At 41.9% G+C, this 24,323-nt stretch overlaps 1 protein-coding gene across 2 annotated transcripts in view; it reads right to left on the bottom strand.

Moving 5' to 3' along the window:
* The window catches only part of LOC149440366 (ABC-type organic anion transporter ABCA8-like), a 90,895-nt gene that overhangs the window by 24,001 nt on the left and 42,571 nt on the right, over positions 1 to 24,323 (bottom strand). For both annotated transcript variants that reach the window (XM_089658728.1, XM_089658727.1), the window contains exons 15-26: positions 23,671 to 23,809; positions 23,192 to 23,282; positions 21,899 to 22,038; positions 20,982 to 21,101; positions 20,147 to 20,342; positions 19,092 to 19,258; positions 18,096 to 18,226; positions 16,132 to 16,269; positions 14,297 to 14,401; positions 4,594 to 4,764; positions 3,395 to 3,508; positions 118 to 240 (exon numbers count right to left, since the gene is read on the bottom strand). In XM_089658728.1, coding sequence (XP_089514854.1) covers positions 118 to 240; positions 3,395 to 3,508; positions 4,594 to 4,764; positions 14,297 to 14,401; positions 16,132 to 16,269; positions 18,096 to 18,226; positions 19,092 to 19,258; positions 20,147 to 20,342; positions 20,982 to 21,101; positions 21,899 to 22,038; positions 23,192 to 23,282; positions 23,671 to 23,809 — 1,635 coding nt within the window. The remainder of the gene's footprint in view (positions 1 to 117; positions 241 to 3,394; positions 3,509 to 4,593; positions 4,765 to 14,296; positions 14,402 to 16,131; positions 16,270 to 18,095; positions 18,227 to 19,091; positions 19,259 to 20,146; positions 20,343 to 20,981; positions 21,102 to 21,898; positions 22,039 to 23,191; positions 23,283 to 23,670; positions 23,810 to 24,323) is intronic.

Below are 24,323 nucleotides of genomic sequence, written 5' to 3'. Positions count from 1 at the left end.
CTGAATGTAAAGAAGACAGCTTTTTTTTTCTTTCTTTAATTTTGCTGGCACATCAATTGAATGACATGTTTTACTGTAATAATGTGTGAGATAAAAGGCCCACAAACCAAAACTCACCATTCCAATCAAAAACGCCATCAAATTGCTGGGCGGCACTAAGATTAAGTAGATGAAACATAATTCTTCTGGCAAGGCAATGAAGATTTGAAACGCACTGAATATTGGCGGGACGAGGGAGGACTGCAAGAGACGAGAAATCCAGATAACCTGACGCCAGAAATTCGGCCACAATAATATCAAAAAGCAACAGGGGACAAACCTAGGATCATGGTTTTCCTTTTAGATAGAGATAAAAGACACAGTGTAAAATAAATACATTTTATATATTTTTATATATATATATATATCTACACACACACTGTGTGTGTATGTATATATATATATTATATAATATTATTTAATATAGCGTATTACTATTTAATTGCTTTACAAGCTTGGAAGAACAAGTCCACGCAATTACCACCAGCATGAAAGAAGTTTTGCTATATTCCACGTTTCTTAGATCCAATATGGCGATGCACTTTGTTGAATCTGTCACACTAATACCAACAGACAATAAAATTGTGGATTTTGTAAAAAACTTGTCAGTATTTCTAATTAAAGTGTTGCACGGCTTTTGTGAATTTGTTTCACGGCTTATGACAGCAACCACACCATCGGTGCCAGGAGTGCCTCAAATCTCATTCACATTGTAGCTATATTCTCAAGAGCGCTCAAAATCATGCGCAGCTGTGCATGGTAACCAATCAGCTTCTAACTTCAGCTTGTTCAATTAGACTTTAGCAATAAAACCTGGAAGCTGATTGGTTTCTATGCAGAGCTGCATTTGATTTTGCACTCTCCAGTTTTAGTAAATTTCCCCCAATATATCTTCTACTTGCTTTAACCCCAAGAATGCCAAACCACTTCGCCTTTACTAAATGCATTGTCCACAGTTGCAAGGCAGCTACGGCATGGCCCCATTCACTTGATCATTCTGAGCAGCTGCACTGCTTCATTTAGGGTGGGTGGTCAGGGTGTGGTTAAACCATTGCTCAACTGCCTGCTTTTACCACCTAATTTTCCCCTGGCTTCCAGTGTAAATGAGCCCCATGTACTGTATATCACAGAAGTGAATACATCCCTTACATTTTTGTAAATATTTTATTCTATCTTTTTATGTGACAACACTGAAGAAATAACACTTTTCTGCAATGTAAAGTAGTGAGTGTACAGCTTGTATAACAATGTAAATTTGCTGTCCCCTCAAAATAACTCAACACACAACCATTAATGTCTAAATCGCTGGCAACAAAATTGAGTACACCCCTAAGTGAAAATGTCCAAATTGGGCCCAAAGTGTCAATATTTTGTGCAGCCATCATTATTTTCCAGCACTGCCTTAACCCTCTTGGGCATGGAGTTCACCAGAGCTTCACAGGTTGCCACTGGAGTCCTCTTCCACTTCCATGACAACATCACAAAGCTGGTGAATGTTAGAGGCCTTGCGCTCCTCCACCTTCCATTTGGGGATGCCCCACAGATGCTGAATAGGGTTTAGGTCTGGAGACATGCTTGGCCAGTCCATCACTTTTACCCTCAGCTTCTTTAGCAAGGCAGTGATCATCTTTGAGGTGTGTTTGGGGTTGTTATGTTGCAATACTGCCCTGCAGCCCAGTCTCCGAAGGGAGGGGATCATGCTCTGCTTCAGTATGTCACAGTACATGTTGGCATTCATGGTTCTCTCAATGAACTGTAGCTCCCCAGTGCTTGGAGCTCTCATGAAGCCCCAGACCATGCCACTCCCACCACCATGCTTGACTGTAGGCAAGACACACTTGTCTTTGTACTCCTCACCTGGCTGCTGCCACACACGCTTGACACCATCTGAACCAAATCAGTTTATCTTGGTCTCATCAGACCACAGGACATGGTTCCAGTAATCCATGTCCTTAGTCTGCTTATCTTCAGCAAACTGTTTGCAAGCTTTCTTGTGCATCATCTATAGAAGAGGCTTCCTTCTGGGACGAGAGCCATGCAGACCAATTTGATGCAGTGTGCGGTGTATGGTCTGAGCACTGACAGACTGACCCCCCACCCCTTCAACTTCTGCAGCAATGCTGGCAGCACTCATACGTCTATTTCCCAAAGACAACCTCTGGATATGACGCAGAGCACATGCACACAACGTCTTTGGTTGACCATGGCGAAGCGTTTTCTGAGTGGAACCTGTCCTGTTAAACCGCTGTATGATCTTGAACACCGTGCTGAAGCTCAGTTTCAGGGTCTTGGTAATCTTCTTATAGCCTAGGCCATCTTATGTAGAGCAACAATACTTTTTTTCAGATCATCAGAGTTCTTTGCCATGAGGTGCCATGTTGAACTTCCAGTGACCAGTGTGAGAGAGTGAGAGCGATAACACCAAATTTAGCACACCTGCTCCCCATAAACACATGAGATCTTGTAACACTAATGAATCACATGACACCGGGGGGGAAAAATGGCTAACTGGGCCTAATTGGGACATTTTCACTTATGGGTGTACTTACTTTTGTTGCCTGCGGTTTAAACATTAATGGCTGTGTGTTGAGTTATTTTGAGGGGACAGCCAATTTACACTGTTATACAAGCTGTACACTCACTACTTTACATTGTAGCAAAGTGTCATTTCTTCAGTGTTGTCACATGAAAAGATATAATAAAATATTTACAAAAATGTGAGGGGTGTACTCGCTTCTGTGAGATACTGTATGTCTCTTCTGCAGTATAAAGCTCCACTTCTGCCTGCCAACAGTATTTCATCTGAGTGCATCTGTGCAGCTTACTGAACATTCTTGGCATGCCTTGGTACAGAGATAAATTAACGCCTCATGCGCAACAGCTACATCATCCTGGGTGAATTAATCGTGATGGCTGAAGATGGCTCAGCTTAGTTTCTAACCTGAGCTTAAGAAGAAAAAAACTCCAACATTAACCTGTCCAGATTCCCCTTACACAATACATCCCAGCCCTGATGAAGGAGGAATTCTGTCCGGAACATGTCGGATGTCAACTCCTGATAGACCCCTTTACAACATTCATATCTAGATCAATCTTTACAGCTTGGCTGTGTCATCCTTTGACTCCTTTTGGGACCCAGTTGAGGCTCCACTGGGAAGTAAAAAGCTGCCGCACAGTCATTTATTTGGAACCTCCAAGAGCTCCACCACCCAATTCCAGTGAGTTTTTATTGCCGTCTACAGATGCGTATAAAATGCTGTAACAAATCTATCGCTTAAAATGCTCCCCAATGTGCAGCCTTCCTTAAATATGAAACAGCCCAAGTGAGCCACTGAAAACAATGTCATCAACTTACCAAAATAAAGAAGAAGGACCATCGGTCCTGATGAATCTTCCTCTTCCCAAACACGAATGTGATTAAGTAAACATAGAGGACCATGGCCATGCCATAACCCAAAATTTCCACAATCTGCAAATCAAAAACATAATTTTCATGTAACAAACATTTGCCTAATCTACACACATTGGACAAATGTAGAATTGTCATGAGGTTATTGTAATCGGCCTTCCCTTCAGTCTTGCACAGTTGTACTTAGACTGAAATTGCTTACTCTGATTGCAGTGCACACTGTGAGCTTCTCACAATGTGCATTAGAAGCTGCAGTTCTTTCATTAATGGAGGCTCAGAATCACATGTGGGCAATACCTATGGTGGTCTGTATTCAAATGCATATGTATTCTCACTCTTCCAGACTGACTCCTCCCATGATCAAGCCCACTGCTTGCTTCAGGACTGAGGGCTCTTGAGAGGCGTACTGAGCCAGTTTACTATGGTGTTTTCATAAAGCTATGCACAACACACTGCCAGCCCTTTCCACCAGCCATGGTTTGCCTGCACTGCAACAAGCACTGAGTCCCAGTGATGACATCATTGCTTTGGATTGGCTTCCTGAAGGTGACAACAATAGACCATGTCTGAACAATGTGTGTTAGCAAGGTCTCCCTGGAGAGAACCAATATGACCAGGGGCGGACTGACAACTCATGGGGCCCCCAGGCAATAGGGGATCATGGGGCCCCTGTGTCCTTGCCCAAACTCAAAAAAGCCAATGAAAAAGGTACCAGGGGCATCTCATGGGGCCTCCCACTGACCCTGGGCCCTTGAGCAGTGCCCAAGTTTCCAAATGGTCAGTCCGCCCCTGAACATGACCCCTGCTGTGGCACACCTATAGCTGTGGAATCAGAAAAGCTCATACTTCTTGCTGATTGGAGAGTTCTGGCTATAACTCAGTAGGGGGATAGCTGGACCTCTACAGAGAGACAACTGCTTCCACACAGAAAGCAAGGGTCCTTCTCTGAAGCTGCTGACAGGGGACAGGTTTTTCTACTCAGGTTGTGGCTGACTTCTAAAGAAAACCAACTGTAAGACTTGGCGTACGTTTTGTTTTGTTGTACCTGGAATGTGTTCTGCTGATTCAAAATGAAAATCCAGTTAGGATTTACATTACAGTTCAGATTTCAAAGAATCTGCTAAATGCTGAATGATGATACTCACAAGCAGCACTGCATTGAAGAACGACAGATAGACAGAATGGCTGAAAGCAAACACGATGGCGACCATCAGGAAAAGGAGTAGCCAAGAAAGGGAGATGTCCACCAGGGCTTGGCCAAACCAGTATGCCGATGGGAAAAGGCCAGAAATACGCAGCTGGGAACGAGCTTTGATCTGGAAGGAGAAAGAATCAGTGGGTGTGATCACAGCCAACAGAGAGAAAATTATATAATCTAACTGGACCATATTCTGTAGACTTCACCAACAGCTGAGCTCCATTGACCAATTTCTGTCAGATTCTGTTGGTTCTTTCAGGCACCAAGGGGCAAGGTTTTTCCTCACTTCCTTTCCTGGTGACAACATGAGGAGAAAGCTCCAAAATTGAAGCAGGTGATAATGAAAAAAAAAAAAAAAACTTTTTTTGCAGTGTGGGAGGGATAGCATGTCTGTAACCCCTTCCGATCTGATAACACCCATTCCCATAATTCTTATTTTGCTCTCAGCAAGATAGGAAGTGAAGGTAATTCTCCTTTGGCAAATAAACCTGATAGCAGTTCCTCCCCATCAGGTTAGGCTGGGGTTGATTGTCAGTCCCAGGCCTTTTGGCTAAGATCAAGTGTAGTATCTGTTCTTATCAGTGTCCAGTGGGGGTGCTCCCGACCATTCTAGCTTTGCGGGGATGGTTGTTGTATAGTACCCTCACTGGTATGATGGGGGTCCGGAAGGCTAGTACCGGAGGGACAGAAACCGGGGAGCGCCACGAGTTAAGCTGGGGCCCCGGGAGTAATTCCTCTGGGAAGACTGGAAAGACCCAGTACCTCCTGATTTGGACGGATCTACCTTGGTCTGGCCAGGGGCTGGGGATGCAAAAAGTCTGCAAACTCAGTGCCCCCTGGGGAAGACGCTCTCAGGGGTGTCACTAGTAACACTTGGGTGTGGGACCCCACGGTGTGAAGATGACACATGGCCACTGTTTTTCACCTCTTTTTGCACAGCGCCCTAAGGACCAGGTCTTTTGGCTAAGTCCAGGGCAATTTTTGCTACGGGCCTCAGGGCCTGGTCTGTGCACATTTCGGTACGGTACCATTTTTTTTATTTTATTTACTTTACCTTATTTATTTATTATGCACTCCCACGTTTGTCACTTTTTTCTTTGCCTTATGTGTGTGTTTTTCACGGATGGAGGGTGTGGGTCCTCGGGCCTACCCTGAAGTCTAGGGGGAGGATGTGTGGCCATACGGTTCCTTCCTCCCCTGATCCCTAGAGGACTCTTTTTCGGGAGAGTCCCCTTGCCTAGTACTGAATGTCCGGCTTCGGCTGGGCATAGGGAACGGTGGTCCACCAGGCCTTTTGGCCAGGAGGACCAAGTGGGAACCTTGTCCCCGTCAGGAGCTTCGTGCCCCGGGGGATCAGGGTAAGCGGTCCAAGCCCCTTTAGGGGTAGGACACAGCACACCCCTAAGTGCACTTTTTGTGTGGTGTTTTTGCACTTGCACTTTTTTGTGAAACACTTACGGGTTTTTCGTTATAGTTGCACGTTTGCGGACTTAAAAAAAAAAAAAAAAAAAAATTAGTTAGTCAGTTGGAAACATTCTGGAAAACATACTGACACATATTTAAAAGTTAAAGTGAACCTGGACTTAAAATGTGAATATTTAAAAAATTTAGAGAAATTCTTTTTGTGTTTAAACAGTACCCTGAAAAAACTATCCTTTGTCTTCTGTTTCTTCAGAAAACTAGCAGAGCACTTCCTGTTCCTAGGCACTTCTGTTCTGCAGCCTCATGGCTGTAAATCTGCAGTGAGAGATCAGCTAAAGCACTGCTACCCGAGGATCTGCAGTGCAAGGATATCGCTGCTTTTAAGCCAGGAGATTTTAAGTGAGATTTGCTGATGTCACTACAATGCTGTTCACCATTCTCCTTGCTGGAGTGGCTCCTGTTCATGAGGACCTGCAGTGCAAGAATCTTTCTGATTCCATGCCTAGTAGCCTCAGGGGATTTAGAGTGAGATTTGGTGATGTCTCTATTTTGATGTTCTCATTGCTGGAGAAGAAGCTGTAGCTGAGGACCTGCAGTGCAAGGATCTCCTTGCTTTCAAGCCTATTAGTCTCAAGAGATTTGGAGTGAAATTTAATTATGTCACTACTCTGCTGCTCCCTGTTCTCCTTGCTAGGGAGGATGTTGTACCTGAGGACCTACAGTGCAAGGATCTCCCTGCTTCTAAGCCTGGAAGTCTCAAGAGATTTGGGATGAGATTTGGTGGTGTCACTGCTATGCTACTGACGGTTCTCTTTGCTGGAGAAGGAAGCTGTACCTGAGGAGCTGCAGTGCAAGGATCTCCCTGCTTCTAAGCCTGGTAGTCTCAGAAGATTTGCTGATGTCCCTATATTGCTGCTCACTGTTCTGCTTGCTGGAGAGGCAACTGTTCCTGAGGACCTACAATGCAAAAATCTTCCTTTTTCCAAGCCTGGTAGCCTCAAGGGATTTGGATTGATATTTGGTCATGTCACTACTGTTTGGCTCATTGTTCTCCTTGCTGGAGAGGATTCTGTGATCACATTCTGTGATCTGTGCAATCATCAGATAACTACCAACAAGCCCGGACTGGCCATAGGTCACACCGGGCATTTGCCCGGTGGGCCTGGGCCGCCTGGATTGAAGAGTGGGCCAGGCAGTACAGAGAGGACCTTGCATTTCTCGGTTCCTCTATGTGCCGCCCAGCCACCTCTCTATCCATCTCCAGCATGCGGTCAGCTCCTGTATGCTCCCCTGTGGCCACCCCCCCACCCCCGCCTTCCCCTCCCACCCTCATCTCCTCCAGCACTGCAGGGGATCTGTCATATGTAAGCTGTGTCCAGTGCTGACAGTTCCCCGTCCACCACAGATGGGAGAGAAGTGACACAGCTGGTTCTGCCCCTCCTCCTCCCGCCCTCTCCTGTGCCCCACCCACACTCCCCACCAGCCTTGCGTCTTCTCTCCCCCTTCTCTCTCTCTCCTGTTTCTCTCCTTTCTTTCGCTGTCTCCTGTTTCTCACATTTCTTTCTTTCCTTCTTTCTCTCATTCTTTCTCTCCATCTCCTGTTTTTCTCCTTTCTTTCTTTCTCTTTCTTTCTTTCTTTCCTGCCTTCTGTGTTTCTTTCTTTCTTTCTTTCCTGCCTTCTGTGTTTCTTTCTTTCTCTCTCTGTCTCCTGTTTCCCTCCTTCATTCCTTCTCTCTTTTCCTCCTTCCTTCTTTTTTTCCTTCTTTCTATCTTTCCTTCTATACATCTCTTTTTATTTCTCTCTCTCTCCTGTTTCCCTCCTTTCTTTCTTTCTTTCTTTCTTTCTTTCTTTCTTTCTTTCTTTCTTTCTTTCTTTCTTTCTTTCTTTCTTTCTTTCTTTTTCTCCTTCTTCCCCTCCTTCCTTCTTTCCCTCCTTCCTTCTTTCCCTCTTTCCTTCTTGCTTTCCCTCCTTCAATACATCTCTTTTTCTCTTTCTTTCACGTCAAGAATTTTGGAAATGTATTTATAAGCACATTCATGCTATGAGAATATGGAATCTTTATCTACCCTTGGACATACATGTTGCTAAAGTTCACAAATATATTTATAGTAAAAAGGTCTGGTCCGAGCATGTAGGCCCTTTACAAAATAATCTAGAGTGAGTGACTGGGGACAAAGAGAAGGCAAATTTATTAAATATCTTCTTCAGCTCTGTGTATACAAAGGAGCATGGGGGAGCTCTTTTCCATAATGGGGATGATATTGACACAGCCCCAGATGATCCACATTGGCTCACAATTGATATGATACAAAAATATTTAGACAGAATAAAGGTAAATAAAGCACATGGACCGGATGGCATACACCCACCGGTCCTTAAAGAATTGAGCTCTGTCATTTCAAAGCCATTGTTTCTCATTTTTAGGGACTCTTTAATGACTGGCATAGTACTACTGGATTGGCGTTAGGCCAATGTGGTCCCAATATTTAAAAAGGGGTCAAAATCTTTACCAAGTAATTATAGACCTGTTAGTTTAACTTCTATAGTTTGGAAGATACTGGAGAGTTTAATAAAAGACCGCACAGATGAGTTCTTGCTGGAAAAAAATATTTTAAGCAGCAGACAGCATGGATTCATGAAAGATAGAAATTGTCAAACAAATCTGATTTCTTTTTATGAGGTGAGCAAAACCTTGGACAGAGGGGTGGCGGTGGACATGGTATACTTGGATTTTGTAAAAGCGTTTGACACAGTTCCCCACACATGGCTAATGTGTAAGGTAAAGTCTACAAGCTTGGAAAAATCTGTATGTAAATGGGTAGAAAACTGGCTTAAAGATCGCATTCAAAGAGTAGTGGTTAATGATTCATACTCTGAATGGTCTAGGGTTGTCAGTGGTGTACCCCAAGGTTCAGTGTTGGGACCCTTACTTTTTAATATATTTATAAACGATATAGGGTCTGGGATTAAAAATACCATTTCAGTCTTTGCAGATGACATCAAGCTGTGCAGTGGAATAACGTCCTTACAGGATGTCTTCAATTTACAAGCCGACCTCAATGCACTGTTTAATTTGGCAACTATGTTGTAAATGAGGTTTAATGTTGATAAATGTAAGGTATAGACTCAAGAGAGAGAGATATTATTTTACCCCTGTACAAATCATTAGTAATACCTCATTTGAAATATGCAGTTCAGTTTTGGGCACAAATTCACAAAAAAGAACATTGAGGAACTGGAGAAAGTATAGAGAAGGGCAACCAATCTGATAAGAGGCATGGAGGAGCTCAGCTATGAGGAAAGATTAGAGGAACTGAATTAATTATCTCTGGAGAAGAGGAGATTAAGGGGGGATATGATCAACATGTATAAACACATGTGGTTCATATAGTGAACTCGGTGTAGAGTTATTCACCCTGAGGTCATCACAGAGGACAAGGGGGCCCTCTTTACATCTGGAGGAAAAAGAAATTTAAACTCCAAACATGGAAAGGTTTCTTCAAAGTGGGAGCTGTGAAAATGTGGAATAGACTCCCTCAAGAGTTGGTTCTGGCCAGCTCAGTGGATTGCTTTAAAAAAGGCCTGGATTCTTTCCTAGATACACAGAATATAACTGGATACTAACATTTATAGGTAAAGTTGATCCAGGGAATATCCGATTGCCTTTCGGGGGATCAGGAAGGAATTTTTTTCCCTGCAGGAGCAAATTCGATCATGCTTTGCTGGGTTTTTTTTTTGCCTTCCTCTGGATCAACTGTGGGTATAGGATTATAACTGTTTTTTTTTAATGGTTGAACTGGATGGACTTTTGTATTTTTTCAGCCAGACTAACTATGTAATTCCAATTCCTGCAACTTCATACCTATAACTAGAAATATAGAATTCCTAAAGTTATTTTCTGACCTCTAGATAGGATACACATTCCCACTAGGGGAGGCGACTGGAAAAAAGCACTACTCTAGCAAGAAATGCGCTGGATTAGGGGCCTGGATGCCACTCACCATCCTGGTCTAAATGAATCTGAAAGTTACAGACCCTTTTTAGAGGGCTTTACTACTGGCAAGACAAACTTAAATATCTTTCATGAATTCTCATCAAGTGATCCAATTAATTCTCCTCACTAGGGGAGATTTTCCCCATTTTGTATCTGCTGCAGAGTTGTCCTGATTATATTGCTACTTTATTGCATTTCCTCTCTTCTAGATAAATGTTCATTATACTGTCTGGATTATTTGGGTTTTTTTTTGTTATGTTTAAGATTATTGTACATGCTTCCTGTGCTGGAATCTGTGTCTGCCCCTTGGATGCGGTTTTGTGTTGGGATGCCCAGCACGAAAGGGTCCCTCAGTCCGGTTATGCGGTGGGGGAGCTCTCTTTGTGGCCTTGTGGAGCGATGGGCAGATTTCCTTCTGCCTGCTTGCGCTTTAGGTATGGTCTGTGCTGTTCCGTGTCGGCGGTGTCTCCCACATGGCGCCCACCTGGTCCCTGGGAATAAGTTATTCCTGGGCTGGATGTGACGTCAATGCGTATGAAGCGATTGTGCCTGCGCAGTTGTGTTGAACGCCGGGAACCACATGATAGGCGCCATCTTCCCCTCCAGCGGATATCATCCGCATATGAGAGGGGAAACACATACACCCTATTCAAGCTGTAACATATAAAAAGCCTCTATTACCATTATTTGATGCAGCTTCTAATATTGAGTTTGGTCACAGGAGGAATTGCGTGCACGATGCCCGGTCCTGACCCTTTGGTGTTAACCCACCAAGTTTAGTCCGAACAACAGGACTGTGCTTTGGATGTCCAGTCTATACAGCACTATATTTTTATGCAGTTCATGGCGAGTTGTAAGAATGTAAGTGACCATCTTGAATGTCTATATTGAAAAATCTTTGAATTAATGTAGCTTAGATATTCAACTTATCATCCTTTTCTGTTGCTGCTGAGAGTGTATCTCTAATTGTGGAGGGACATTGAAATTAGCCAAGTATCCGTTTGTAATTTACATATCTGGTAATAAGATATATATTATGAGGATTTAAAAATCTTTTGTCCCTATTAATATAGGACAAAGTAGACTTATAAAAGGAAAATAACTTTCCATGATACGCTTGATACCTTGTTATACTTTTAAGATATCATTATACATGGTATTATATTAACTGATATATGCTGTGTTACAACAGTGTCTGTGATGTGGCACCTGTGGTTCCTGCATGTCAAACGATGGCCTCATCCTATGGGGGAGACTTATTTTCCAAACACAGTAAAGCATCTTCTTTTGACTAATTTTGGTGGTATGTAAGTCACACATATTATATGGTTGGTCTTTCAATTTTTCAACTATAGAGAAATATGTATAAAGGATTAATTACTGACAATTATTGTTTTTGAGTGGTATCCTTTCCCTGAGGAAGAATCTGTACTAAGGTATTCGAAACGTGTTGGACTTAGGCTGAATGCACTTGTAGTCCAAAACTGAGGTTGCAAGATGGAAATCGGCTTTAAGGGATATCATTAGTCATTTATTGTAATAACTACAAATGCTGTGAAGCAAACATGTTGTCAAGAATTGTTGTAGTTTATTGGTGAAATATGTGTTGTTTATTCGATATGTATCAATGTGTCAAATAAAATGTCAATCTATTAAATAATTGATTGTTTTGTATACATTCTAAAGTTGCCTTTAAAATCCCACAAAATGTAAGATATAATTCTCTCTATTATGGAAATAGGGATGATGGCAACCACACCCTAAGTTACACTGGATGACCTTTTATTCCTTCATTCCCTCCTTGCTTCTTTCCCGCCTTCCTTCTTTCCCTCTTTGCTTCTTTCCCACCTTCTTTCTTTCCCTCTTTCCTTCCTTCTTTCTTTCTCTCCTTCCTTCTTTCCCGCCTTCCTTATTTCCCTCTTTCTTTCCCTCCTTCCTTCTTTCCCTCCTTTCTTCTTTCTTTCTATACGTCTCTCTTTCTCTCTCCTGTTTCTCTCCTTTCTTTCTTTCACTCCTATCTTTCTTTCCCTCCTTCTATACGTCTTTCTTTCTCTCTTTCCTGTTTCCCTCCTCCCTTCTTTATTTCCCTCTTCCTTTCTTTCCCTCCTTCCTTTCTTTCTTTCTTTCCTTTCTCTCCTACAAAAAATGCAAAAAAAAAAAATAAAATTGTAAAAAATAAATACAAATAAAAACCTACTGACACTAGTGGCAGAACTAGCAGGGTCGCAAAGGTTGCTATTGCAACCAGGCCCTGGTGTTCCGCCACCGGGGTCCAAGGAAAGGGTCCCCGAGCTTTGGACTGCTCAGGCCTATTTTTTGTCCCAGTCTGGGCCGGACTACCAATCATCTGGGGGTAGCTGTGACATAAGAAAGCAAAGTGCTGTCTTTGCAAACATGACCGCCTCCACACAGAGACACAGAAAAGAGAGTGCAGAAAAGGGCACGGTAAGTCAGTAGTAGAGAAAAGATCAGCTGCCGGAGGTCCACAGTTATTACTGGTGACTAGACTAGTTCTTTGCCCTCCCCTACCTTTTTTTGGGCTTCCAAAGTAGATGTCCACTCTAAGTCTAAATCACAAAACACAAAATAAAGTCCCATAGCCTACAGTTGCAAGAAAAAGTATGTGAACCCCTTGGAATTACGTGGAGTTTTGCATGAATTGGGCATAAAATGTGCTCTGAACGTCATCTAAGTCACAACAATAGAAGAACACAGTCTGCTGAACATAATACTACACAAACATTAGATGTTGCCATGGTTTAATTGCACATAACATGCAAACATTCACAGTGCAGGGAGGAAAAAGTATGTGAACCTTTGGACTTAATAACGGGTTGACCCTCCTTTGGCAGCAATAACCTCAACAAAACGTTTCCTGTAGTTGCAGATCAGACCTGCACAACGATCTGGAGTAATTTTGGACCACTCCTCTTCACAAAACTGTTTCAGTGTAGCAATATTCTTGGGATGTCTGGTGTGAATCGCTCTCTTAAGGTCATGCCACAGCATTTCAATCAGGTTGAGGTCAGGACTCTGACTGGGCCACTCCAGAAGGCGTATTCTGTGCTGTTGCAGCCATTGTTTTGTTGAATTACTTGTATGCTTTGGGTCATTGTCCTGTTGCATCACCCATCCTCTGCAGAGCTTCAGTTGGCAGACAGATGGTCGTATGTTTTCCTGCAAAATGTCTTGATAAACTCTGGAATTCATTTTCCCATCAATGACAACAATCCGTCCAGGCCCTGAGGCAGCAAAGCAGCCCCAAACCATGATGCTCCCTCCGCCATGTTTTACAGTGGGGATGAGGTTTTGATGTTGGTGTGCTGTGCCTTTTTTTCTCCACACATAGTGTTGTGTGTTCTTCCCAAACAACTCAATCTTGGTTTCATCTGTCCACAGTATATTTTGCCAGTAGTGCTGTGGAACATCCAGGTGCTCTTTTGCAAACTTCAAACGTGCTGCAATATTCTTTTTGGACAGCAATGGCTTCCTCCGTGGTGTCCTCCCATGTACTCCATTCTTGTTTAATGTTTTCCTTATTGTAGATGTGTCAACAAAAATGTTAGCATGTGCCAGAGATTTCTGTAGGTCTTTAGCTGACACTCTGGGATTCTTCTTTACCTCATGCAGCATTCTGCGCTGTGCTCTTGCAGTCATTTTTACAGGACGACCACGACTAGGGAGAGTAGCAACAGTGCTAAACTTTCTCCATTTGTAGACAGTCTGTCTTACCATGGACACATGAACATCAAGGCTTTTGGAGATACTTTTGTAACCCTTTCCAGCTTCATGCAAGTCAACAATTATTGATCGAGGTCTTCTGAGAGCTCTTTTCTGCGAGGCATGGTTCACATCAGACAGTGCTTCTTGAAACCAGTAAACCCAAAACAGGTGTGTGTTTTTTAAGGGCAGGACAGCTGTCAGCAACACATCCAATATCATCACACTGATTGGAGTCAAGGTTGGCTCACTCCTGGCTCCGATTAGCTCTGGGAGAAGTCATTAAGCTAGGGCCTCACATACTTTTTCCTCCCTGCACTGTGAATGTTTACATGTTATGTGCAATTAAACCATGGCAACATCTAATGTTTGTGTAGTATTATGTTCAGCAGACTGTGTTCTTCTATTGTTGTGACTTAGATGACGTTCAGAGCAAATTTTATGCCCAATTCATGCAAAACTCCACGTAATCCCAAGGGGTTCACATACTTTTTCTTGCAACTGTATACGAACCTTCATATCCTGCATGCTGGTCATTGCAAAGTGGGGGGCAAGTCCGGACGCATATATCATACACACAAATCCCACGTAGAACATCACGTAATGATCCCTGTAGTCCTGGTGACAGAAAGAAAAATTGTTACATGGATAAATTTATTTTTTTTATTAGAAAGCAAACAAAAATATTTTCCAAGAATAACTATAAGTTAGATACCTACCTTCCTCTCTGTTTCAGCAGTCTCCACTGTGTTGTCCTGTCCCTTCACCACAGCCTGTGCAACATAAATGCCCTGGCTCCTTTTTTCAATATGCATGGGGGGCCCCATTCATTCTTAGGGGTGAATCCTACTCATGGTGGCCTCCAGCCATTCAGCTCATCCATAGGAATAAGTAGGAAGAGGAGCCATTATCCCTTCTAAAAACTGAACAGGGCTGCCCAGCAAAGAATATTAGAAAATTTACAGGGATTTTTCGTAATGGTTTGTGGCATTTATACGGTACATTTTTAATGAATAGACTCCCATAGTATGTTGTAACTTATACTTTCTTCTGTGTTGATACCAGTTAGTTGTTGCTGCAGACCCTCAATATAACAGTTTTTTTTCAGGAACTAGTGCAATGAAAATATAACTAGAGATCTATTGTCTGTATTCAAATATGCATAATAAAATTGGACACGATGGTGGGAATTAACAAAGGGTGCTGCAGGCTTTATGCTTATGCCACTCTTCTAACCTGAGACAATGGAGTTGATCCTGAGCCTAAGTAACAAAAAAGAGAGCAAGCTCTTTGTTAAGTAGGAATGACCTGCTGATTGAACTATGCAGTGTCTGTGACAGACACAGCACAGAGAGTATTCCTGATTCCTATGTCCAGCAAAGCAAATGAAAGAAAATAGGCCCCAAATCTCTGTTTGTCTGCCCAATCACCTTGTAATAAATCTGCCACATTGGTCGCAATCATGCTAAAATTATAAACTGCACCATAATTAACAAGCAACTGCTTTAACTAATGACTCCCTCTGCCATTCCCCGCCTCTACAACCAGAGAATTGAGCGCAATATAGTGCAGATGTAAACAGGTCCTAAAACTCCAGGATAAGGATCCTTATTTAAATTTTAAAAAAGACAGTTATTTTCAGCTACTGCTTGTCGAATGAAACAGAAAATTACAGTTATTTTCAGCTCATCAGATCATGTCCAATGAGACAGAAAGTGACAGTCACATGGCTGAAAATAGAGATCCTTACCCTTGTGCAAAGCTTTGAGAATTGAGCCTAAGCCCTCATGCACACTGGACATTTTGATAATGCTGGTAACGTTAGCTGTGTAACGTTACATTAAAAACATGAGTTTTTCAGCTTCTTTCAGCGTTTTTGCATTGGTGTTTAGCTGCGATTAGCGTTTTTCCCACGTATTATTTTTTTAGTGTTTTATTGGTTAAAAAAAATGTCCAAAAACGCTGGAGCATTTTACAGCGTGGTGCTGTGTTTTTCAGCGTTTTTCAGCATTAGAGCATTTTTACAGCTACAAAACTCCTTTAGAAATCCACTAATCCTGGATTTTCTCTCTAGCCAAAAAATGTCCCAGCCACACATTGCAGTCTATGTGTGCATGGACACATAAGATAACATGCTGGGGGGTTTACTAACTGTAGAAAAAAAATGTCAAGAGCCAAAAACAGCAGCTGTAAAAACGTAAAGTGTGCATGAGAGGTTATGAGTGTTTACCGAACAAGCCACTTTTTACAATTCACGATTCACTGAACAATGACACAAGCACCATGCGCTTAAATAACTTCATGACGTGACAAAAAAGTAAACCAGGAACAGACAGATGAGTACTCACAGGCAAGATGGGGTCATTCCACATCCTGATCCTCTCTGTGGAGTTATAGACCCTCATAAAGGCGTTACTGATAATATTAACCAATACCGGGAGACTATTCTGTGCTCGGGGGTTTCCAATTATTCTGTACCCATAACCCTAAAAAATAAAGCCAGAAAAGTGATGCCATACAAAATAAATTATATATTAAACAGTATTTTTTTTTGGACTCGTCACATGTGAAGTACTAACCATCTGCTTAATGTGATCCAATACTGGAAATCAAGTCTAGGAACAGTATAGGTCAAGGTCAAATAAACTTATTTCATCATTTCATGTATTTCCATCCAATAAGATTGGATTTAAAGTATAGTATGTATAGCAAAGCAGTGCTGTAGTCTTGGAAGGTCTTGGAAGGGGTAGGAAAGCATTAAAACCCACATTAAGTTATCTTTTGCTGTCTGTATCCTGCTGGGGAGATTTTTCCTCACTGTCTTTCAGAATAGAAAGGGTGAATTTACTCAATGGGAACAACATCACAACCTGACAGAGGCTCTAACCCATACCTACTCCATCCAAAACTAATATGGAACATATTTTCTTTAACATAACTCTCATTTGTATTTTTACCTACAGGTAAGCTTATAATAAAACTTACCTGTAGGTAAAATTAATATCTCCTAAGCGTTTAACGTTTAGGAGATATTGTACAGAGTAGCAGCTGGTGACATAACCAGCGCATGCGCTCTAAAGGAAAGGCATACTCCTTCAGAGCTGTGTGCTGTGGCCACTCTCCTCTCCAGATGATGGAGTTCAGGTGTCTCCAGTGAAGGGTCCTGTTAATACTGCATCATACAAAGACATTGTAGACAACTGTGATCTTTCAACCTTGTGGTAACACTTTGGGAAAGACCCTTTACTGTTCCACCATGATTGTACCCCTGTGTACAAAGCAAGCTCCATAAAGACATGGTTTGAACAGTTTGGTGTGGAGGAACTCAGGTGTCCTGGATCAACCCCTGACCTCAGCCCCACTGAATACCTTTAGGATGAATTAGATTGTGAGACAGGTCTTCTCATTCAACATTCATACCTGACCTCACAAGAGCCTCCACTCTTCTTGACCTCAAGAAGAGTGGAGGCTCTTATAGACACAAAGAAGAGATAACTCTGCATAGTTTGACCAGTTTGGTGTGGAGGAACATGAGATTTGTTTACAGAGCTCTGACCGTACAGAACACCTTTGGAATAAACCAGCTCATGGATTATGAGCCAGGTCTTCTCATCCAACATCAGTACCTGACTTCACAAATTAACACAAATCCCCACAGATACCCTCCAAAAACTTGTGGAAAGCCTTCCCAGAAGTGTTGAGGCTGTTATAGATACAAATGTGGAATAACTCTGCAGGGTTTGACCAGTTTGGTGTGAAGAAACATGAGTGTCCTGCACAGCGCCCTGACCTCAAACCTACTAAACACCTTTGGGATGAATTGGAATACTGATGGCAAGCCAGATCTTCTCATCCAGCATCAGTACCTGATCTTACAAATAGACACAAATTCCCATAGATGCTCTCCAAAATCTTGTGGAAAGCGTTCACAAAAGAGTGGAGGTTGCTATAGCCACAAAGAGGGCAACTCCATTTTAATGGCCATGGGTGGAGGGGGCAACTCCACATTAATGGATGTATGAATAGATGTATGGGGTGGGGCAATTGTCTATTGCCGGCCATGGTTTTGAAACGGGATGTCCAACAAGGTCATATAGGTGAGATAGCAAAGTTACACATACTATGACCATATACTGTATAACACATGCATAGCAAGATTTTTTTGGTTCAGAGACTAGTGATAATGTTATTAGTATTGTCAGTAGTGATTTATAAGTGCTGTATGCATCAGGAAAATGGTAGGGGACTTCTCCTGTTATTTTTAGTATCCTCAGTGGTAGACAAATGTTACTTTGTAAGAAAGTTCCATTACCTTATCATTGTCTTGTGTGATCTCTATAGCGCCATTGTAGGCTGTAGTATTTTCATCATACGGACCATCCACAACATCCACGGCAATATCTTGCGCCATGACACTATGAAGAAATTTTTCAATGGGGAGACCTATGTGGAGATATACCGTAAGTCACCATAATGGAAGGCTATGATTTAGGTAAAAGGAACCCTAGTGACATGCACAAGTTAATTGTTGACATGTACAGGTTAATAATAAAAACATTCTCAGGTGGTTGAAGGGTTGAATCCTATCGCTGGAAATTTGTTTTACTCATTGGTAACATTTTTGCAGATTTTACGCCTATAGATCACAGCAGTACTGTACAAGACATGCATTGACTACTGCAAGCTGCTTATAACTTTGGTGGTATTGTTAACTTGGTAATTAGTAATTCATGCCATAATGTAAGTAATAGATCTATTTCCTATGAATGACAGCTCCATCTAGTGGCCATAATGCTGTAATTTCCTAAATGGGGAATCTCAGGAAAATACTGCATTATGGCCACTAAACATTGATGACAATCATGACGTTTGAAGGTTGTGCGAATGCACAGTAAACTTTTGATAAAAAGACCCAAAAGAGTAGAGTTTTTTTGGTAGAGATGTGTGATGAATAGAATGTGATGTGCATGAACAGTACAGTGTACGTTCTCAGAATATATAAGATGAGAGAATGGAGCTGGGTGACAGGAACTGGAGTTCCTTCATCAGCGGCCCACTAGTGGTGGAAGAAAGAAGATGCTAGGGCAGGAGATGACTATAAGAAGATGGCAGCAACAAGGTGGAGCATCAACCAGCAAATCTAGGTCACTATAATCTGCAACATACTTGCACTATATTGTAAATGCTCTGGGAACCCCTTGCTGCTTTAGTTCTGCTTTAAGACTGAGAATATTTTTAATATGCCAAATGGAATTTTTAAGCTTACAGTGTTGATAATTAAAAATGATGGACCCTTTTTGTCTTGTACCAGTGGTGTTGACGAGCAGAAGATTGGAGTAATATCTGTGATTCCGTTCTCCGGGTCTTCGAAAGTAAAGGTGTGGAGTCAGTTCCCAGGTGTTTATGGAGTGTGAACTGTTCATCACTATGGTGAAGGTAACCAGGGGAAGGATGAACAGTACCAAAAGAAGAAGTCTGAAATTCAATATGGCATGTACATGCATATTAGATTAAGGACAACTTATGTTCATTCCTACATTGCATCTGACATCTGTGGTTGGCAGTAAACTGCTACTTGAAGACCCAGTGACCCAACTCCACCCATCAGATTACATAAAAGTAGTATATATATTAGGTGTAACATACTCTATATGGTCAAAGGCATAGGGTCACCCCTCCAAATGATAGAATTCAGGTTCATGGTCCTGTTAATACTACATCATAATAGACATTGTGGATGATCTTGCTCTTTTAGCATTGTGGAAATAGTTTGGAGAAGACCCTTTTCTATTTCACCATGACTGTGCTCCATGTACAAAACCAGCACAATAAAGACATGGTTTGATCAGTTTGGTTTGGAGGAACTTGAGGGTCCTGCACAGAGCCCTTACCTCAACCCTACTGAACACGTTTGGGATGAATTGGAATGTCAATGGAAGCCAGGTTTCCTGTGCACAAGGCCAGCTCCATAAAGACATGGTTTAACCAATATGGTGTGAATAACCTTGAGGGCCTACATACAGCTCTGACCTCAACCCTACTGAACTCCTCTGGGATGAATTGGAGCACTGACTGCAAGTCAGGTGTTCTCTGTACAAACCTCAACAAAGGTTCCTGTGGAGAAACCTGGTGTTTTCTACATACACTATGTTGTCAGTTTTTGATGGAGCTGACCTAGAATTTTTGCCTTTGCCTGACAAAGCTATGTTTATGTTAAGAAAGCATGCACAGTAAAAAAAATGTCTATCGCCATCTGGTAGCACTTCATATCAATGTGTGGAATTTTAGACATGGATAAGCTTTCTATATTGTACCCTGTTCCCACTGCACCATATATTACCAGAAACTGATTACATCACCTACATGGATCGAATGCCTTTCATGTCATGGATGAGCTTCAAGTATCGGATCCTCGCCACAGCCAAAACCTGTTGTCTCCACAATGCCAGTCCACTGATGGTGGGTGTACCGGAGTCTGACATCAGAAGGATCGAATCCTCCGGCTCCGAAGAGAAGTGATCCTCTTCTTCATTTTGCTCATGGGCAAAAACGCCATAATCTGATAATTCAAGATGAGAAAATTATAATTTGGTGTGCTGAACACAGAAAACAAAGCTTTAATTGCAAAGATCTTGTTTTGGCCCATTTTATTGTCATTAGTCGCCTTGCTCACAGGGGCGGACTTACCATTTGAGCACTCGGGCACTGCCCGAGGGCCCGGGCTCAGTAGGGGGCCCCATGAGAAGCCCCTGGTACCTTTCATTGGCTTTTTCATAGGCTTTTTGGGGTTTGGGTGAGGACTCAGGGGCCCCATGATCCCCTATTGCCCGGGGGCCCCATGAGTTGTCAGTCTGCCCCTGCTTGCTCATATAGTCCTTATTACTATATTGGTAGCAATTTTGACCTCAAGCTTAGCCTTGGAATCCAGTTAAAAGGTAAATGTAAACCCTAACAATAAACTTCTCTTATTTGGCTCCTTTTGGTTTGTTATATACTTATGCCATTGAAAGTGTGTTTTTTTAATATGAACAGTATCTGTTTGATAAGTGAAAAATAAATCAGTTGATCCTGCCAGAAATCCAGTGAGCTGGCAACTTTAAAGAAAATAGCCACCACATCTAAGAAGTACCCAAACATTTTCATAAGTTCAGATCTTAGAACTGCTGGAGTATTAAAACATATAAAAATTATACCTCACCTCCTTTTTCAATCTCAGCCTCTCCTTCCAGTTTCAGGAACACATCATCCAGAGTAGTAATAGAGACACCGTAACTTACAATGTCTCGTCCCACATGTCCCTCCAGGTCAGAGAACAGAGCTGCAAACAAATAGTTCAAACGTAAAGGAGAACTTCAAGCAAAACTTTTTTCTGAACTGCGACTCTATGAGATTGAGCTTTTGGCTAAGCCTGGGCAAATTATTGTTACCAGGCCTCAGGGCCTAGCACAATTGCATAGCCACTTATTTATTTATTTATTTTTTCTCTCCATGTGTTTGCCACTTTTTCACTTTTGTGTGTGTTTTTTTCACTGCATGGAGGGTGTGGGCCCTTGGGCCTGCCTTGAAGTCTAGGGGGAGGGATGTGTGACCATCCGGTTCCTTCCTTCCTGGATCCTGGCACGGGTCTCTCTTTGGGAGAGCCTCTCAACCTAGTACTCGGTGGTCGGCTTTGGCTGACCACAAGGAGGGGGTCTGCCAGGCCTTTTGGCTAGGTGGACCATATTCATAACTTTGTCCCTGTCAGGAGCCATGTGCCCCATGGGCTCTGGGTAAGGGTCCTACCCTCGGATAGAAGAAAAGCACACCCTTAAGTTTTTTTTGTGTGTGTGTGGTCACAAGCACTTTTTTTGTTCACTTACAGGTTTTTATTTTTGTGCACCATTTTTCTGTGAATTTGAAAAAAAGATTATTGTAATCAGTAAATTACATTTACCCCTATGCTGTCTTTTCTGACATACAGATCTTATGGCAGGAACATTGCAGTACCCTTAGCTCAATGCTCCTGGTCCATGCACTCCCTGCTTCAGTTTCCCTGTTATTCTATTAATCCACTCCAAATTAATACCCAAAAGACTTCAATTGTATGCTTTCCATACCAAGACATACGCCCTGTACCTGGGAAGGCATCCATGTTCTCGAATGGCAGGGTGAAAGTCAAATCCTCCACATTCTGTGTGCTAAGTTTGGCACTGAAGACATGCTGCTTTATGAGCAATGTGATGGCTTCTGTGTCACATGGTGATGTCACCTGCATCCTGGTTACCCAAAAAAGACAAAGTAAGTATAGCACTATTAGGTAAAATTTATCACTAAAACATTCTCCACACTTTTGAGGGACATGGATCCTTCAAATGGGCCAGCCTTATATTCATTTGAAGCTGCAAATGTGAGACTTAGTCTTAAAAAGGGCCAAACACGATAGCAGCGATTACAGTTTAATGACACAACAATGGTGAATGGTTAGTGTGTGTCAAAATGACCAAAGGGGTTTTTATTTCGCTCTGTATTAGCCACACTGACCCACAGCATCAAAGTTTCCACATTTTCATAGGCTATGTCTGCTATACTTGTAGTGTAGTTTAGGACCTGGTGCCTCCAGGCAACTAAAGCTTTCTTGAAGGTTTGTATATGAGTGTTTTTGTGTGTGTGCATCACAGTCTAGTTGTTGGAAAAGTAGTTTCCCTTCCTAATGGTTCAGATATGATGCTCTTTGCATTTGCACCACGGTCTAGATGTTAAAGGAGTTGTTGGTGAATCCTACCTCTTCTGTGTAGTTTATGTATGAAGCCCTTTGTGTAAGCATGAAAGTCTAGATGCTAGAGAAGTTGTTTGGTGAATCCTTACCTTTCCTTGTAGGTTCACGTTTAAGGCCCTTTGCGTTTGCTCTACAGTCTGGATGTTAGAGGAGTTGTTGGTGAACCCTAATCCTTCCATGTAGTTTAGGCAAGAAGCCCTTTGTGTAAGCACCAAAGTCTAGATGTTAGAGGAGTTGTTTGGTAAACCTTAACTCTTCCTAGAAATCTCAAATATGAGACCTTTTGTATTTGCACCACATTCTAGATGTTAGAGGAGTTGTTTTGTGACTCTTAACCCTTCTTGAAAGTTTAGGTGTGAGACCCTTTGTGTTTGCGCCACAGTTTGAATGCTAGAAGAGTTGTTTGGTGAATAATAACCATTTTGTGATGTTTAGGCATTAAGCCCTTTGTGTAAGCAGCACAGTCTAGATGTTAGAGGAGTTGTTTGGTGAATCCTTACCCTTCCTTGAATTTTCAGGTATAAAGGAACTTTGTGTTTGCACTACATTCTAAATGTTGGAGAAATTGTTTGGTGAATCCAATACTTATTACACCAGCTACATCACCTGCAAATCTGAAAGCATTATATGCAGGTTTGGGTCTCCTTGTTCACCTCAAATGATAGCCGATGCCCCATTTTCGCTTTAGGAAAAAAGAGCTCCCAACACATTTCAGCCTCCCGTTAGAGAGCACAGCCTTACGGTCTGAAACCAAATTAGAAGATAAGAGTCAGACATCGATAAGAATTTACAACAAGTTTAAACATTTTGTATGCTGTGACATGCAAGTCTGAGAGTTGGGATAAACTAAATTGGATGCATCTGGTTACAGAGATTTGTCTTTGAAAAGCCACTCTTTGTTGTATCCCTAGACAAATGATAGCTAAGGTCACAAATTTAAAGGAAAAATGCTTAGTCATGTGAACTTTTCCAGCAGATAGAACCATGCTAATTGGCTTCATAATATTTGGACACAGACCATTTATTTGGCTATAAAAAGGGACATGAGTTGTCTTCAGTACATTTTTAAAAAGTATGTTTATCGTGAAAATTACAACATAAAGGTGGACACAAAAACCTTTGAGCACCGCACCCGCAAGGATGTCGGCTTCATCCATGAACTGCGTGCTGAATAAGGTGACGTGGCCAACTTTGCGCTCTTTGAGAATAGACCACACACGATGCCTGGAGAACGGGTCAAGGCCAGCTGTCGGTTCATCGAGCAACAGAATCTAAAAGGAGGGGTAGTTTTAGAAATAGAAGAGATATTTGTGAATATGTGTGTTGCATACCAGCAATTAAAGAGAACTTCAGTGAAGCCAAGTTATTTTCACTTTATGTATTAATAATTTTAACACTCTATGTGCTCCAGAATTTTAGAGAAATGAGGATCCAAATACCACATTATGACCACTAGATAAGCTGAATGATAAGCTCCATGTAGTGGCTATAATGCAGTGCTTTCCCTAACCACTCTCTTTTTATGAATGAACAACATTTGACCTGTAGAGGAAATAATAGAACATTCAAAATTTGTGCCATATGCACAGAACAATTGTATCAGCTAGTTTACTAGATAAATAGCCACTGTATGTAAACATTTTAAAAAATATATATTGTGACAGTGCTGTGCCCTGCCACAGTGTGAAAAGGATTTTGTATCTCCCATGGTTATCATCCAGACAGGTTGAGGGGCACCATGGTGCTTATGTCATATAAGGTAAACTGGATTTTATGTTTCTTCAG

Source organism: Staurois parvus, unplaced genomic scaffold, assembly GCF_062004578.1.
Source record: "Staurois parvus isolate SC_StPar_1 unplaced genomic scaffold, SC_StPar_1.0 ptg001090l, whole genome shotgun sequence".
NCBI classification, from domain to species: Eukaryota; Metazoa; Chordata; class Amphibia; order Anura; family Ranidae; genus Staurois; species Staurois parvus.
Note: the sequence above shows the minus strand (reverse complement) of the source record. Positions and strands in the feature narration are given on the sequence as shown.